This window comes from Haliaeetus albicilla, chromosome 28 (genome assembly GCF_947461875.1).
Source record: "Haliaeetus albicilla chromosome 28, bHalAlb1.1, whole genome shotgun sequence".
Taxonomy (NCBI): Eukaryota; Metazoa; Chordata; class Aves; order Accipitriformes; family Accipitridae; genus Haliaeetus; species Haliaeetus albicilla.
Window position 1 is genome coordinate 17,064,298 of NC_091510.1, and position 17,773 is coordinate 17,082,070.

Genomic DNA, 17,773 nt, shown 5'->3' on the forward strand with positions numbered 1-17,773 from the left:
GCTTTGCTCCCTGCCATAACTGTATATAAGCAGAAGAATAACAAGTCTTCCTCAGAAAGCCTCAGGTAAGATTTTGAGGAACACCTCCTGAACTGACGAATGCACGTTGTCAAATTTGTATTCTTACTAAAATGCAGAAAAAGGCTTCAAAATTAAGAGATAACTGCCTTGCAATCTAAGGACTACAGCTTCATAAGGACTGGTTCCTTTCTCCATGGCAGATAGCAAACAGCTGTTCCTTAAACACTGCAACTGCCAGGGAATGCGTGTTTTGTTAGTAGGTATATTTTTCCATCTTATCGATAAGAATTTCAAGCCTCATGTCTGATGGTGCAGACATGCAGAAGAGCATACATGCCCTGAAGAAAGCTCTTTCCCCTACCTAAGCATGCATAGCTGATCTAAAGTCTCACCCTAAAAAAAACTCTACCTTGGCTACAATATCTATTATGGAATCATTCAGAACAGAAGATTCAACAAGGCAACAAAACACAGAAGCAGCATTACAGTAAGCACAACAAGCTTTAGTAGAGGAACAGAGGAGTTACATAGTACCTTGCTTCTAAAACAAAAAACTCACGCTGAGGACAAACAAAATGCAGTGTTTTAAATGAACAAGGAATATTAATAACAAACTGTCCTTTTAAGTATGACAAAACCATGAGGAGTGTTTAGCTTTGATGCAGAAGCACAACTAATTCCCCCTAATCTGTGGACTTAGTTTTATAGTTTTCTGTTTATTTGCTTATTTAAGAACTGTTGGAAACCTATAACTCATTCCTGTTGTAAAAATCAATACACAAACCTGATCAATGCTGAAGAGGCCAGCAGACTGCAATACTTGACATAAAGATTCAACCAATTTTGTTTTATCAATTGGGTCCATTCCCTTATTTACAATTTCAAACAAACAATCACAAGCTTCTTCCCGGAGAACTTCCACAGACATGTGACCTAGCAGCATATTTATAAACCTTTAGAGGAAAAAAAAGTTTGTTTTTATATGTACACAGTAGCATCATATAGAAGCTTTATATTATTTGTGTGCATGTTTACAATGTTTTCGTTTTATAAGACAGTTTTAAACTCTATTATACTGACTAAACCCAGCATTTTATACATTTTAAGGAGAACCCAGCAAACTACGTAGTGTCTGTTTTGACCATTATATCGGCTTGGCTTGCAAAGCCCATCACTCTACTAAAAACCCAAAACCTCCAAATAATTATCTATAAAGTTCTTTTTCAAAGATGAGTTTCAATTCTGTTTCATAGAAATACAGTCAGCATGCTACCAAGCTTATTTTTGCAAACATATTCCATCAAAAACCCATTACCTTTCATTGGCTATCAGGCTCAAATCTATCCAGGATACATAAGCTCCAACGACTTCAAGGCACTGGCATGTCAACTCTGAGTTATTATATTGATAGTTTTGTAAGATTTGGTACCATGATTCCACCAAACTTGGAATGCACTGTTCCCTCATAGTATCTTTTAATAAGGTGTTCCTACGAGCCTCCTATCAATACAGAAAAAGAATAAATCAGTCTTGTCATAGATTAGCATCTTGTAAAATTAGGAGCATTTCTGTATCCACTACTAGACACCACTTGTCCTAGCAAGATAACTCAAATCAGAACCTCAAAGAGAGCACATTTTTTTTCTTGCAAGAAATAAAACCAAAATACCCTAGTTTTCGCTCTTTCTACCACAATGCCCAAACCCTGAAGAAAGGCAGACAAAGGGGAAAAGTCCTCTAGATCATTACATGGGTTTTTGATGTTAGGATTCCTTAAAACAGGCACTAGAAGAAGCTAACATTTTAAAATGAGTCAGTCTAACATTAAATTGGCTAACTCAGACCATTAGTTTTTGTTTGCTAGCTCTTCAAGCAAAAAATACATTAACTGAAAAGTATAAAATCATAAAAAGCATTAAACAACATATGGCTTTTGGATCTAAACCACCTAATGTCTCTAAGGCAGGGTTGCCATAGGAAAACAACATCATCTCTACTAGTCTTCTGCTCCAATTAAAGTAAGAGAACTTTTTTGAAATTTAAAACAAATGTTAATGCAAAATAACTTGCCTCTGATGTATGAACAACATCCCGGTCTACCAGCTCAGCATCAACAGCCATCAGGATTCTGAGGTACATATCCACACCTCGTGGATTAAGGTCAACTACTGATAGAATATCAAAAAAAAACTTGGGCCATTTTGTGAGATATTCAGTAACAAAAAGCAATGCAAAGACTTGCGCTGCTTTGTTGCGAATAAAAGTCTTCTCAGGCTGGGGATTCAGCATCTGGTAGAAACAAGATATTTTATTTGTACATTCTTACCAAATTAGAGAAGAATCATATATGCTTGTTGATCTCTGCATAGCAATTAATGTACTACCTCTCTTCCTGGCTGAGATCAATCAAAAGCCTTAAGCTTTCCAAGGATTTTGAAGAAAATTTAGCTAAATTGTAATGAAACAGGGGAAACATTCTTTTTGGGTGATACAGTCCTAAGCCTTTCATTCAGTGCTAAGACATTAAGTGTACTATTCAAAGACTAAAAGCTAATTTGGCAGTTTGGTGAAAGGAGTAAACAACTTCCAGAAAACAAGTTGCAGTCCTCTTGTAGCTAGTTTGTGCCTACATTAGATGTTAGCTTTAAGAATACTAAAGGAAGTTTCTAAGTCTAAGCTCATCGGGGGGGGGGGGGGGGGGGAGAATCTGTCACTACGAATCTCTCTCTCTCCTTCCACTTTTCTATAAACTTCTAAATGGGACAGCTTGTCACAAAGAGAAATTAAAAGCAATTTAATCCATTTCACAATGATCTGTTCTTTTTCAAGTTGCATCATATTCCATTTCCTACTGTTAAGTTTTCTACAAACAAAGCAACTATGTTAATTTTCAGTGCAGAACTGCAATGATAACTAGATAATGGCAGGTATAGGCCAAGACTTGTATCAGCCCACTTGATGGTTCTGCTGATTGCAAATTCTTGGGTCAACTGATACTACATGTTCAGCTACAGTAACTAATTCCACAAGAAAGAGTAGCCAATACTCTGCCATAGTATTAACAGAGGAGTGTTGCTGTTCATTCATAAACATCTGCTAGCATTCTAAGTAGACAGGAGTTAGGCCAGGAGGGTCTTAAAAACAGCATTACTGTTCCTCCTCCAGACACTCAGGAACATCAGGAATCTGGATTATATCTCTCTAAAGGGAAACTTTTAATACTCCGTATTTTACACACAACTGATTAAACCACAATCATTATCTGAAATAAGAGTTTTATATTTAGTAATATGTTCAAGCACAGACTTCTTTACAACATCTGATTTCAAGAATTTCTAATCAAGATTAGCATGTTAAAAGCTTTTAACCATCAGATACCATGTATCTTCAGAAAGCCATCTTTGAACTCAAATGACAGATTAAACATTTAGCCCACGCTCAAGGCATTATGTTAGCCCACTAATAAGCCTACTATGCAAGACCACTGTGAAGGGACATACTTACCTGTGCTTGCAGCCATGTTACGAGTGTTTCCCTAATTAGCTGCTGCTGGACTTCAGTAAGTTCAGAGTATCTGAAACAAAGCATAATGAGATCAAAATACAACTGCTTCATGACAAGTGCAACATTCAGTAAGGCAAAAACTCTTTTAATATTGCACATAATACTGCACATTAATATAAATGAAAGGTTCCCAGAAAACGAATTTACACAGCTAATTGTGTATTAAAATTTTTAATCAAAGACATAAAAATAAGGAAAAACATTTTGCCTATATTAATGGATTACATTTTGAGGCACTACTGGCTCCTATATTGGAGTAGGAGCTTGAAATTTTGCAGGAAGGCTGCTCTATCAGGGACAGGACTTACGACCCTCAAAAATACACATTTGACCATAAACCACTGGGAGAAGGAAGAGACATCTGTATATGCTCAAACTTGTTTACTACACACTGAAGACTGCCAACAGCGAGCACAAGGAAGTCCTTCACTGATCTGACCTACAGTACATTAATTATCAGACATATCAAAACTAAAAAAGCAAACAAGCAATTCTGCTTTATGTCATACATATAGTCTTGGCAAAATTTGACATTATACCCAGCCCACCTCAAATACTACCCACACAAGATGCTCCTTCCCAGGACCAGCTAAGCTCAGAACACTCTCCTTGCAATAGAACTAGCTATAGGTTTGGTACAGTCCTTAACAGGAATGACTGCTGAATGCAGCTCCAGTGTTCCTGTAACAAGTAACTACTCATTAAGGAGAAGAAAAAGCAACCCCACTGAAAACGCTCAAAGAAAATAAGAAGCAGGAAACCAAGAGAAAACATACTGCAGTAAACAGGCAACAGGAGTGGAACAAGCAGAGGAAGATGGACAATGAGGTAAAATCAGGTGAATAAAATCACAGAAAGTTAAGTCTTTCATTTTTGCTGTGATACATAATTGTGCAAATCAGTTGCAAAATACATCTTATTCCTATCTAAAGCTTAACCCACATGTTCAGTGTATTGCAACCAGTCACGATGATATTCCAAGAGGCAGACACCTCTGCCATGATGTTCAAGTCCAGACCAAAGGAGCCCAAAGTGTGAACAGAACATAGTTCCATGCAATGAAACTTACATTATTTCAAAGTATTTTCTCCTAAAATTATGATTCTATGAGAACACCACTCAGTGAAAAGACTACTTTCTCTTAACATCTCTGCCATGGTTATTGAATGAATAGGGCTTTGTCTGAAGGCCAGGGCTCTGTACTGAGCAAGGCTGCTGCTTGCAGGACTCTTTTCTGCAAAAACCAGTGAGAGTACAGAATAAGGCTTGAATCTCCAGAAAGGAATGGCTAAGTAAGTTTCGAGCAATCAGTGGTAATCGGGTCTGTGTTAGGCCATACACAGGTGTTAAAACTAGCTAGTAGAGCACACTGCTCAAAACTCAACTGCTGTTCAAAACCCAACTACTCCTCTCCCAGGAAAAGGTGAAGAAATGTAAGAAAGTCCTCTGGACCAGATTAAAGCCACCTCATCAACCACACCAAGATGACAGATACCATTTTAAGTTTCCTTGCAAGCAGAATAAAAAGGGAAAATTAAATGGATGTACATGGCTGGTGTTAAGAAAGATTACTCACTTGAACTTAATTTGATGTTCCAGAACTTGAAAGCAAAAGAACTTGATGTGATCATCACTAAAAAAGAAAAGAAAATTACTAGTGGCAATATAGTACACTTCTCTGGGAGGAAAAGATTCCTCAAGTATTACAACCAGGTCATCCCTTTGGTAAATCAAGAATTACTGTGCACCAGAGAAAAATGCTACAGCTATTACTTCAAAGCAAAAATGACAAATACTCAAGCAGTTCATTTGGTAAAAATGAGCAACTGTTAAACTAATACTTATGTTTGATATCACAATCCTTTTTTCTACAGCCACCAATTTGTTATGCTTTGATTTCAGTATTGAACATACAAAACTACAATACCTATTGTATCTTGCCTTCATAAAAATCTGTCAGGCTTCAGTAATACGTCTGGCTTCCATTAGCACACTAAGTGCAAGTTGTACACTGTGTCTTAAAAGAGCAAGCTAAACACAAACTGAGGTATAGATTAGGAAGGGACATTTCACATGCTATATAATCTACATGATTTCTTAATCTTATCTAAAAATTGTAACAATCATAATGTATTTTGATAAAGATTATAAAACGCTGTTTTCAAATCTTGTGTGGTTTTGTTAATTACTGCATACTCCTTTGGAGTCAGAAGTTTTGATAAATCATTTACAAAAAAGCATTCACTATAAGTCACTGCTGTTATTCAGGAGGCATACATCCCTCAGTTTCCTTCTAACCAGAATTATTCTGTGATATAGCAACAACCCAGTATTTGAGATCTAAATACACAACTTTGTGCAAAAATAGTGCTGACTACATACTCTTTGCGTCTTGAAAAATGGGATGGCCTACTCCATAGAATGGGACAAGAAACTACTACTGAGATTACTGCATATAAAGCCTGTAGTCTCACAATGGAAAATATTCAGCGCTCCTCCCCAAAAGATAGCACTAGAACTCATTCTTTTTCCCTGGAGTTCATAAAGCAGCAGTCTTTAGGCTACTAAATTAATATGGAATTTTATTTATACATCAGTCTTCCTTGAAAGGCATTATACAGAAGCCACAGATTAACTATGATTCTAAAAACAGTATGAAGACCATATCAACTTTCAGCAATTTAATTTGCCTGTTATGCTGTAGAGCTAAAACCAGACTCAAACATATGAAAATAAGCAATGATTCTTATCTACATTACCTGTATATACTCTGAGCTAATGCTTCTGCGCAGACTTGCCAAGCATCCTGAGATATCTTCAGCTGCTCAAAGTAGGCTAGTGCCTGCAAATATCCAAGTAAGTTTCATTTTAAAAAAGGAATAAACAAACCACACAGCAAGACATCTCATTCACACTTAAGACTCATATTTAAACAGCTCTCCTTCAAAAAACCAAATGGTATTTGGATACATCCAAGTATTTATGACTCCCTAATTACCATAACACAAGAGTGTTTCTTCAAATGCTAATATCATAGGTACACATTTCCACTTTACATTCAATAAAAAGATTTTTGTTACTTGAATATAAAAGTCATAGAATCAGAAATGTTGAGGTTAGAAGGGACCTCTGGAGACAGGGTTGACTAAAGAAAGTTGCTTAGGACCTTCCCATTTAGGTGGAAGTTCACATCCAAGTTAAAATTCCTTCCACAAATTCTAAAGAGAAAATAATTTAGATTTTTAACTGAAAACAACTCAGTATTTTTGTTGCACCACTTTGGCTGTATTCAACACCTCAAGCTCAAGAAACATTCAAACACTGATCACAACTGTCAGTTTATGAAGCCACCACAGAGACTGGAAAAAACTTCCACCAAACTCTAAATAACCAAGTTGCTTATCAGAACTTCTACGTAGATTAAGTTAACTGTTGTCAAAAGCTAAGTGCTTTAAGATTTAGTGTGGCCTGTTATACAAAACAGTAAAGTAGCTTTTGAAACAGAGATTAGATTAACAACATTATTTCAATTCTACGAATGCTTGTATTTCAAGGGGGTTTTTTGGCTGTTGGGTGGTTTTGGTTTTTTGCATTAGTTCATAATTGTTTCCATTCACCTAAGTAATTTCCCAAAGTAATTATTCAGTGAGTTAAAATAAGTTCTTAAACCAAGAATTCCCTTCCTGTAGACAATTTTCTTATACTGAACAGTTTTACTAGAAATGGTTTCATACTTCCTTTTATATGTTACATCTTACACGATTAGTGAAAAGGTAAATCACCTTTTACTATAAATATTTCAAAATTAGGCAGACTGCACAGTTAAAAGGTCAATAAATCTATAAGCTTCAAATTTTACAGTGATATTCTATTAACAGAACACTAAAGATTAGCTATATCCATCCTTTCAAAAAGGACAAATACCCAGAACCAACATATTTAACAGGCTGCTTAGCAGTACCAGGCTGCATTTTTAACTTGCTTATGCATTCCAGAATTTGAACACAAAACCAAGGTATTAACATCTTCATTTCTGAAAGATTTCACTGGAGGTTATCTTGTAGACAGTTGAATCAACTTGAAAATGAATCAGTAAGCATAAATATTTACTCATTAAATAGTTAGATAAATTGTAATGCCTTTTCACAGGAGCACCCCTCTTTTCTGAAGTAACTGTTACCCACTTACCATGACTACTTTCTTAACCTACTCTATGCTAATACAAACTTCACTGGAGTTAAAAACACACATTTCATTAAAAAGACACTAAAGGTAGGTAATCCATTCCAATAAAACAACACGTCTAAGAATTAAAAGGGCAATTGCAAGCAACTCATTCTGCTTTTCATTCTATGTGAACCTATGTATGGAGCTAAGCAACAAGTACAAAGATTTGAAAGGACCGAAAAAGTCAGAGCCCAGAAAAATAAATTCTATGCATGTTAATTGTAATTTCACAGAGTTGGTGACACGACCTTCCGCTTACATGCTTGCGACATAACTTTGTTTTGTACTTGTCACCATGAACCCTATGTATTGGTTAACAAAAAAAAAAAGGGGCAAGCCCCCAATTCCCCACCCAAGAAAATACAAGACTTTTGCACCCCCAATTATTAGAGAGATAAGCAAGTTAATTACATACTCTTTGTCTGAAGTCCGCATCAGCATTTGGGTTTAGCCCTAAAAGGGCTTGTTCATCCATCTCTACTGCTATACTCTTTGTTTCCTACTCCTAACTGGTTTGCCCACTTCTTCTAAGGAGGAAACTACGATCATCTGCAAGTAGAGAAAGAGAAACTTTATTTGCTCAGCAGAACAACAAAAATTAAAAGCAGGACAGCAACAACCACAGAATTTTGCCCACAAACCTCAAACACATAGTATGTACTCCACCAAAACATGAATGTGTGTACTTCTGGTACGGATATCGGAATCCTAAGTCCTTTAATCAACTTTTAATAGTACTAAACTTCTTGCTGAATAAGGAGAACTTGAAGTGTCCGTATATTTCAGTTATCTTGAAAAGAGCTAATATAATCTTAATTAACAGAGAAATGGTATGACATGAACTATTCAACTGAAAGGCTTGAACTCAAATTTCAAGCATGCAGAGAAGGTTTCAGCAAGATATGATATAAGCATAAATCTGCTACTTAAATGCTGGACAGCTGTATTTTTTTCCCCACCACAAACTTTGTAACTGCAAAAAAAAAATCTCTAGTCATCTCTAATATTGTTAAGATGCTTCATAAACTCATTTATGAAGTATTTCCCCTAGGGAGGCAAAGCCATTAGAAGGTCTTTCTTCTAAAGCAAGCGCACACAAGAGAAATGTCTTAGAAATTAACCACAAAATACATCATACTGAGTTGTTAACAAAGTTTTCTGTTCCTACTAATGGGTGCTGATTTACCAGCAATGATTTTTATTTAGAAAATTTAGTGTAAAATTAACAAGCAAGCTAGACAAATGTTCTAAAGATGATGCGTCTCTACAGGCTGTTCTGCAATGCTCTGGTAAAACACAGGGAATTAAAAAAAATAAAAATCTTTGTCAAATACTAGGATGCTGTTAAACAGCAAGAGGGGACAAAATCCATCTATCCTTCAAAGACACCCCCCCCCCACCCCCCAGTTAATTAGGCCTGAAATAAGGCCTTGTTACGTAAGTATGTAGGAGGTAGGGGAAGGGAAGATAGACAAGAGGAAGAGATGAAATACAAAGGAGCTGTGGTTTGAAGCTGCCTACACGCCTATAGGTAGAACTTCTGATTTCTTAGTATTGCGTGTCTTGTGCACGCTCTACTGTTCACCCTCCCCCACTGGAAGAAAGGTGGCACAGTGACAATTGACAGCAAGCATGCCTGAAAAGGAGCGCTCAAAATTTAACATGGTAAGACAGGTATTTCTATAAAACTCACTACAGAATACACTATAATAAAATGCATCATGAAAAGCAATTTAATAAGTAAAATTGAGTTCGTACCAAAAAAAAATTGCAGGTTGCAGCTGTATAGAAACCAGAAAATCTGGAACAAAGCGATGACTCGTGGCAAAACAAGCTTCACACACTGCCTTGCGACACAGAGCAATCCTGCTCAGGGTCAAAATCTTTAGGGATTAAAGTTGCTCTGCTGAGTCTTCTCCCTCTGCACCCCCGGCCCCCAGCTTGTTTTCCCCATAATCAATATCCAAAACAGCCAGATTAAAATAAAAGTAAAATGCTGCTGAAAAAGTTACTTTTTTTTTTTTTTTTTACAGCATCTTTCGATTAGGGTCTGGTCCAGAGTTATACAAGTAAAACTATTTCATATACAGCAGCATATTTTTGGCATATTTTCCTGCTGATATCACTACATTATCTGCCCAAAAGGTAGTAATCTTGTACACCTGCGTGACAAGTTTTGCTATTAAAAATAACCTCACTCAAACACATATTCTTTTCACTTGTTTAGCTAACAGCAATACCAACCAGTTCTACTAATTTTGTATATGCTACATAAGTATATTTAAAATTCCATCTTTTACCCTATATGCTTTTCTAAGAGTTTCAGCTTGACTAGCCAACTCTAGAAGACAAATAATTGAGATAGACTATTTGAATGAGCCTTTTGAGAAAGCTAACAAAATAGCTTCTCATGCTATATGGTTTTAGTTGAGCAGGTAGCTTTTCCACCACAAATCTATTTTACCAGCCAGTTACACTTCAAAAGCAAAATCAGAACTGCAATTTTAATACTACTTACAGTTTGCAAAATCCATTGCAAGATATACCCAGCTATAATGTCAAGTATGTCACTGAAGCAAGATTTATAAAAAATAATCAATAACATCAATAGTTAATATGCAGCTGTGTAGAAATTACTGTCTTATTTACTTAGAGATGCTTTTTTTGTTAAGCAGTCGCTATGTTGGGTGGCAAAGTGATCTTACTATAATTAGGAAGATGCAGTTCCTTAACAGTGAAGTCATACAGGTATACGTATCTCATCAGGATAGTTTATTCCCTTTCACATATTAAATACTTACAAATGCATTCGATAGCAGAGACTGCTTTCTTACAGGAAAGCGGGGAAAAAACGTAGTTACACTTTGAGTGGGGAAGATTGTCCAGTTTAACAACACTAACATGGTCAAAGGTGTGTAACTTGTGTCCAGATATGTCCTAACAATAAAAACATTCAGAGCATTTTAACTACAGATGCTAACCACGGGAACAATTAAAGAATACTTTGTTTGCAGCATTCGGTTTTGCTATTTACAAGATTGTGATAGCACACAGGGTGCCAGTGACAGGCTTCATTTTAATTCCCTCAAATCTTCTCTCTAATAAAACAAAGACAGTAAAAGATCACCTTTCACATTCTTTTTTGAGCTCTGTTTTGCTTGCTGCAAGTCTTGAGCATATTTACAGCCTCTTAGGCTATAGAGCCTTTACACTGACCTAAGGTGGTTAAAACGAACAGCTGTGTAGTTGTAGCTACTTCGAGAACTTTTCAACTGGACTAGAAAGTTTTTCTCTCTGGAAGTGACACGTTAGGTCTTCATCTCAGGCACATCCTTACTGGCCAGGAACTCCCCGAGAGGAGCAAGGCCTTCTTGCCCGCCCCCCCCCCCGCCCCGACTTGGTCAAGAGCCCAGCCTGCCCTCGCTGCAGAGCCGACAACACTGCCTAGCTCAGCAGCTCAGCCGAGAAGGGGGATCTGGCGTTCGCACCCAGCGGCGAAGACACCGGGGCTGCAGCTTAACCCCTTCGGCCCCTTCCCGTGGCCGCTGCAGAGTGACAAAGCACTCCTCCCCCGGCGGGGAACCGCCGCACTGGGACACGCCGAGAGCAGCGGAATATGGAGGTGCAGGGGAGGTCCCTCCCCTCGCGTTGCAGTGCAAGAGCTCACGGTCACTTCCTTCCCCCACCGGAGCCATAACGCAGGACGGCGACCGAGGCAGCTCCCGCAGCACGCGAACAGAACCCCACCGCAAAGCTACAGCGTGCAAGAGAAGAATCCCGATGTTTTCGGCGGCCGCACGACACCCCCCCCCCCACCCCAGCCGGCTCACGGAGGGACCGGCCCGACGGGGACCGACCGACTGCGGCACCCCCCTGCTCCCCCAGCAGCGCGGCCGGGTGGGCGGGGAGGCCGCGGCGCCTGCCCCCCCCCCCCCCCCGTTCTCCACAGCCTCACAGCTGCGGAGGAGGCGGCGCCGGGCTGCCTGGAACCGGCCGGGTGACCCGCGGGAGCCCGCCGCCAGCTCAGCGGCGACGCCCGCGGGCGCCCACACCGCCCCGGCCCCCGCCAGCGGCCGGGGAGGCCCAGCCCCCCGCTGGGCTGAGTCACCCCGCGCCGCGCGTCGTGTCCCGTCCCCGTTCCCCCCGCCGTTACCTTTCCCGGTCACTCCTCCATCGCGGCGGCGCTGCCGGCTCCCACCCCCACAGCTCCGCGGCCGCCACGAGCATAGGGAGCGGAGCGGGCCGGGCCAGGCCGCGCCGCCTCGGCTGGCGGCGGGAGGAGGAGGAGGACGCCCAGGGGAGGCGCCGCGTTCCTCGCGCGTGCGGAACGGCCTCCGGGAAGGAACGCTGCCCCCGCCCCTCGGCGGAGCCGCCGCAGGACTACGGCTCCCGGCGTGCCGCCGGCCCGGCGCGCTCAGCCTCCCTCCGCGGCTAGGCGGCCGGCCGCGGGGCACGCCGGGATGCGCCCGCCCCGCGGCACCCTGGGAGCTGTAGTCCCGCCCCCCGGGGCGTGTGGGCGTGGCCTCCGCCTCCCGCCGGTGCCGCTCCTCGTCGCGCAGCTCCCTGGAGGGGGGCGAAGGGCTGCAGCAGCGAATGCCCCGATTTAATGAACCGGGACGGGCCCGTTCCGCTCCCAAACTCCCGCCGGGATGCGGAAATGGCGCTTTGTCAGCAGCAGCGAGGCGAGCGCCGCCCTCAGCGGCGGGGCGGCTCTGCCCGGTGACGGGCACAAGGGCGGGCCCGAGCTCAGGCACTGCTAAAGCGTAGGGTTGTGTGTGAGGAGACGGGTAGCCCAGCCGATGTCAGCAAATGTGACGCCGGTCGCCTCCGCAAATCGTTCTGCGGCGGGGCAAGGGGTACGGGGGTCTGGCGTGATGGGAGGCGTGCGTGTCTGCGGAATCAGGCTGAAAGGAAAAAAAGTCTAAGCGCCAGTAACTGCAGCAATTTACTTCATGGCTGCCGCAGCGTTACAGCGTCCTTCGAGAGGGAGGCCGCTCGCGCCGCCTGGCTACGGCAGCGCAGCTCTCAGAAGCCCGACCCGCACACCGCCCGAGCGGCCTTAACGCGCCGCGTCCGCAGAACCGTTCCCCGCTCACGGTGCGCAGGAGCGGCCGCACTCGGGGCCAGCCGCGACGAAGCGGATCCCATCGAACGGGGGCGGGGGCGGTCCACGGGGGCAACCCCGCGGTAGCCAGCATTCCCGGTGTCCCACGGGACCACGGGTGAGAGAGGCTCCCCCGACAGCCCTTCCACGCCCGGCCTCTGCCCCGCGGGGAACGCGGCGCTGGCTGCCTCCGCCTGCGGCCTCCCCGCCACGTCCTCTGCGGCAACGCCGGCAGGGCCGGCGGGAGACGGGGTCACGCACAGCTGGGCCTCTTCCGACCGGTACCGGCACCATGCGGGCCCGCGGCACTGCTGGCCTCCGCGGCCGGCCTGGCCGAGCGCCGGGCTCCACCCGCCGCCGCCGGCCGGGCCCGGACTGAGCCACGCGGCCCCCGCCGACCCGGAGCCCAGCGCCGGCCACCGCGGGCGGAGACTGACGGCTGCCTGCTCCAATCGCGCTCTCCTCCCAGCCAATGGGCGGACAGGACGGCCGTGGGCGGGGCTGCCGGCGGGCGGGTGACGGGAGGCGGCGGCGCACGCGGCCTTTCCTTTCCTGCGGGCCGCGGAGGAGGCAGCAGCATGAAGGCGTCGGGCACCGTGAGTGAAGGCCGGGGTGCGGGGGCACGGCCGGGACCGGGACCGGGACCGGGACCGGGACCGAGGCGGCCGTTGGGAGGGCGGCGGCGCAGGAGAGCGGCCTCTGCGCGCCCAAGCGGCCCCGCCCGGCTCTTGAGGGAGGCGAGCGGCCAACATGGCGGCGGCGCCGCTCCCGCAGGACGCGTGAGGAGGCCGCGCCGCTCCTGGGCGGGGGGGCCGCGATCGGCGGGCGGCACGGCTGGGCCCGCCGGGCCATCCGCCGGAGCCGGTGGTCTGCCTCTTCCCTTTCCCCTCGGATGGCCTGCTCTCTCTCGCCGCGGTGCGTTCCGCGGGGCCGGCCCGTGGCGGGGCCGGTCGGGCTGGCGCGGGGGTGGCTCCGCGGCGGCTGGGCCGGCGGCGCTGAGGGCCTCACGCTGCGGGCGGCCTGTCGTTCGTCTCCCTCCAGCTGCGGGAGTACAAGGTGGTCGGGCGATGCCTGCCCACGCCCAAGTGCACGACGCCTCCTCTCTACCGCATGCGGATCTTCGCTCCGAACCATGTTGTCGCCAAGTCCCGGTTCTGGTACTTCGTTTCTCAGCTGAAGAAGATGAAGAAGTCTTCTGGAGAGATTGTGTACTGTGGCCAGGTGCGGGATTGAAAACCTAAAAGAGTGGGAGATTTGTAAGGAATTCCAGCTGGTATGTGTGGAAGGAATTTATGTAAGCACAGTTATTAGGGGTGAGGTTGAAGTTCATTTACTCTTCAGTTGCTGAGAAGTGACAGTTCTGAGTGACAAGTTCGTTTTTTCATAGTGGCACTATATGTCCAGTAAACAAAAAAGAAATGTACTTCCCAGCACTTGAGAGTTATGAGCTATGCCACTAGTCAGTGCTGCTGTCTGGTTCTTACGCTTGCTTCATTGTGGAATATACCTTTTAAGAGTCATCTGGACATTCATAATTCTTGGAAAGTAGATACTTGTATGCTTGCACTCCTCTACCTTGATGCTTAAAAAACATTCTTTAGAGCCGAAATCTTCTGTGTATTTTTCTTCCCACGCTGAATGATTAAAACTTTTCACTCTGAATTACCAAGACTCGAGTGTAGCTATGTTGATGTGGGGAAAGAGAGCACATAGTTGTTTTTGACATTAAAACTCCCCATAGTGGTTTCATTAAAGCTCTGAAATATTTCTTCTTAAACTTGTAAAATGCCAGTGATGTACTGTCTCTAATTACTTTTGTGCTCTTGTGTAATTCCAGGTGTATGAGAAGTCCCCTCTGCGAGTGAAAAATTTTGGTATTTGGTTGCGCTATGATTCTCGTAGCGGAACTCACAACATGTACAGGGAGTACAGGGATTTGACCACGGCTGGTGCTGTCACTCAGTGCTGTAAGTACATGTAACTGTTTGAGGTATAAAATGGTAGGACCAGTATATAAGCACAAGATTAAATCTTAAACTGGGCATAAAGCATGATGACTTGATCCATGTTAAGATAACTGAAACACTGGAAAAATAAAGTGGGGATTTCCCAGAGAAGTCCATGCATGTTTGTGTATGATGTATGTGGTATCTTCCTTGTTACCACTCTTTATACAGTTTCTCTAGCTGAAAACATTCCCACTTCATCTTGACGTGACTTTCTACAATTCTAGTAATGAGGTTTGCTATACAGACTGAGAGTTTCATGACCTTTTAGGTGCTGTATATATTTCTTGCACTGTATTTATTGTTTTAAAATAATTGAGTATATCTTCCCAAGTCTTGTGGAGAGAATATTTCAGATATCATGTGGAACACACTAGCATCTGTCCCTTGGAGAGCAAGTTAAAAAAAAAAAAACATCATGGGGCAGGGAAAAGTGTGTTGCTCGAAGATCTCATTGCCTTAGTTCAGGGAGAATTAAAGGTTGTCCTGATTTCAGTCTGTTTTGTGAAGTACTTGAGGGATAGACCGTTTGTATAGCTGATGCTGTGGATATTTGAATCCAGAAGTGTTACAAACACTACAGAATGCACACAAAAACCCAAAGAATATTGTTCTTAATAATGATATTCTTGTCATGTGTGCAAATATTAAATGTATCTTGTCGCCTTTCAAAAGCTGAAGTGCTGTTGAAAGTGAAATTTAAGGTTCGACATTAACTTAAAATAATTCCTGTTAGTTAATATACTGGAGGACTGCTTAAGAGGCCTGAGAACTTAATTTGTCATGATAATTGCATCGTGACTTTGATACCTTTATGTTCAAGAATACTTTTGACAGGTAAGTTTTTAATAGGGATGTTAGATCTTCATGGGAAGCATTGTAAGCACAATAGTATTTCAACGGGCATATCTTGTGGAACTAGCTATAGATGTAATGACCTGAAGGCAGTGATTTTCACTGCCGCAGGGAGGAATTTTCAGGTAGCATCATGTACAGATGGCTTCCTCCTGTTCTGAAAGCCTAATTATGTGGGCTAAATATTAATTCACGTTTTTATCACTTGGCACTTTTAAGAAAAGTAAAGATAACCTCAGATCCTACCTTTACTTGCACCTTCCTTTTGGCAGGGAAATTCTGAAGTTCACATGTCTTTCCAGTAATCATATTTCAGTGTTGATTCTGAATCACAGGTTTTTTGTGCAAAAAAATGAAATAGCCCCATGTAGATTACTTCTGTACATGTGTACCTTCTTGAAATCAGGCAAGAACAGTAAGAAGGTGCTTTCTTGGAGGAGTTTGGTTATGAGTTCCAGGAAGAATTTTCTGCTGCATGTTGGTTCTGTGATATTTCTGCATCACTTCAGATACTAAAACCAGTGTGATTAAGTAGAGTCGATCAGGAATTTTAAAAGTTGTAGATGGTACTATAAACGTTTCCTGAAAAGGTGGTAGTAAGATTTTTGAACTGAAAAGATTTATTTTTAATGAGTTCTCTTGTTACAGACCGCGATATGGGAGCCCGTCATCGTGCCCGTGCTCATTCTATTCAGATCATGAAAGTCGAGGAGATTGCTGCTAGCAAGTGCCGTAGACCAGCAGTCAAGCAGTTCCATGTAAGTGAAGTAGCATTGCAGTGGCTGGTGGGTCCTGGTCTAACACAGACTGGAAGGGGGGAGCTCTCTTCTCTGGTACAGGTTTGCTTTGCAGGCAAAAACAGGGAGGGAACCTAACTTGCATGCATAGGTTTGCAGTTGTGTTATATTATGATCAAGACTTTTAATGCTAGAACTGTTTGAAAGAAAGTCAGACTAAAACAAAAGCGTATTATCTTGCAGAAAGCTTACCTATATATAACAGGCATTTCTTTCAAAAAGAATCGCAAAACTAAGGCATCTGTTAGCTCCTATATAGAAATATAGATTAGAAGTATATCTAATCTGTGGATGCATTACTTCTCTATACATAAGTTAGCAGTTGAATGTAGCTTAGCTATTTATTGCAAACTATGTTCTGTTGTTCATCTAATATCTCAATTAACACAGAAACATTTTTCTTGCAGGATTCTAAAATCAAGTTCCCTCTGCCACACAGAGTTCTGCGTCGCCAGCACAAACCACGTTTCACTACCAAGAGACCAAATACTTTCTTTTAAGTACGAAAACGTGCTGTCAACCCTGTGTTGTAATAAAGGTCTTATTTGAACATTTGACTCCCAGCTGTCTTTTGGAAACGGTGTTCTGGATAACTAGGAGTCCCCCTTCCTACGCTTTATTTTCTGTAAACTATTGGCAGCCTACTGTTTGCAGTAATGATTGCCCTCAAACAGGTGAATGTTTCAGGTGACAACTTAAGTTACCAAAACAGCTCATCGATAAACCAAAATTTTAATAACCAGCTTTCCAGGTCAGGGTAAGTCTATTGTTGAGCAGCTATAACATCCTACATTCATTTTGTCCCTTTAGGCATGCTAAGTAAATGTTGAATTCAGGAAGAAGGCAGATTTTTGTGCACGCAGAACTCAAACTTGTCAGCTGTAAGGATAAAGACCTTGTAAATTCAGCTAAACTACTTCAAGTTGTAAGCCTTTAAAGCCAAAACTTTAGTTCTAACCTGAACCTTTTCAAGGATGTTACGCACCATTCTGAAGTAACTGATGTACGCATACAGAGATGCCTGCGCCTAGAAATGAAAAGTGACGAAGGGCTTGGCGGACCTATCTCTGGTACTGGGCCAGAGAGGAACTGCCTGTGGATTGCAGGTGAGAGCCTTGCTCCGTGTAGGGGGGAGGCTGTTCCACAAGAGTTGGACTGGTCAGTGCTGCCAGAACAGCCCCCATCTGCAGCCCCGTAGC

General features: G+C 43.2%; 2 protein-coding genes and 1 non-coding gene across 3 annotated transcripts in view; 2 read left to right on the forward strand and 1 right to left on the reverse strand.

Moving 5' to 3' along the window:
* Nucleotides 1-12,259, reverse strand: part of XPOT (exportin for tRNA) — a 29,371-nt gene extending 17,112 nt beyond the window's left edge. The window contains exons 1-8 of the mRNA XM_069773497.1: nt 11,966-12,259; nt 8,228-8,361; nt 6,345-6,427; nt 5,162-5,218; nt 3,526-3,595; nt 2,092-2,310; nt 1,337-1,521; nt 806-974 (exon numbers count right to left, since the gene is read on the reverse strand). Of these exons, the coding sequence (XP_069629598.1) occupies nt 806-974; nt 1,337-1,521; nt 2,092-2,310; nt 3,526-3,595; nt 5,162-5,218; nt 6,345-6,427; nt 8,228-8,287 (843 nt within the window). The 5' untranslated portion in view covers nt 8,288-8,361; nt 11,966-12,259. The remainder of the gene's footprint in view (nt 1-805; nt 975-1,336; nt 1,522-2,091; nt 2,311-3,525; nt 3,596-5,161; nt 5,219-6,344; nt 6,428-8,227; nt 8,362-11,965) is intronic.
* A 1,106-nt stretch (nt 12,260-13,365) lies between these two features.
* RPL18A (ribosomal protein L18a) lies at nt 13,366-17,124 on the forward strand. The gene is made up of 5 exons (XM_069773499.1): nt 13,366-13,512; nt 13,958-14,137; nt 14,754-14,883; nt 16,426-16,535; nt 16,982-17,124. The coding sequence occupies exons 1-5, from the start codon at nt 13,495-13,497 to the stop codon at nt 17,072-17,074; spliced, it is 531 nt and encodes a 176-aa protein (XP_069629600.1). The 5' UTR covers nt 13,366-13,494; the 3' UTR covers nt 17,075-17,124.
* LOC138682551 (small nucleolar RNA SNORA68) lies at nt 15,506-15,637 on the forward strand. Its single transcript, XR_011322659.1, has one exon. It is a non-coding gene; the product is annotated as a small nucleolar RNA SNORA68 (small nucleolar RNA).
* Nucleotides 17,125-17,773: the final 649 nt, after the last annotated feature.

Coding starts and splice junctions, on each gene's coding strand:
- RPL18A (XM_069773499.1), top strand. Junction 14,138..14,753: donor AGATTGTGTACTGTGGCCAG/GTGCGGGATTGA, acceptor GTGTAATTCCAG/GTGTATGAGAAGTCCCCTCT. Junction 14,884..16,425: donor TGGTGCTGTCACTCAGTGCT/GTAAGTACATGT, acceptor CTCTTGTTACAG/ACCGCGATATGGGAGCCCGT.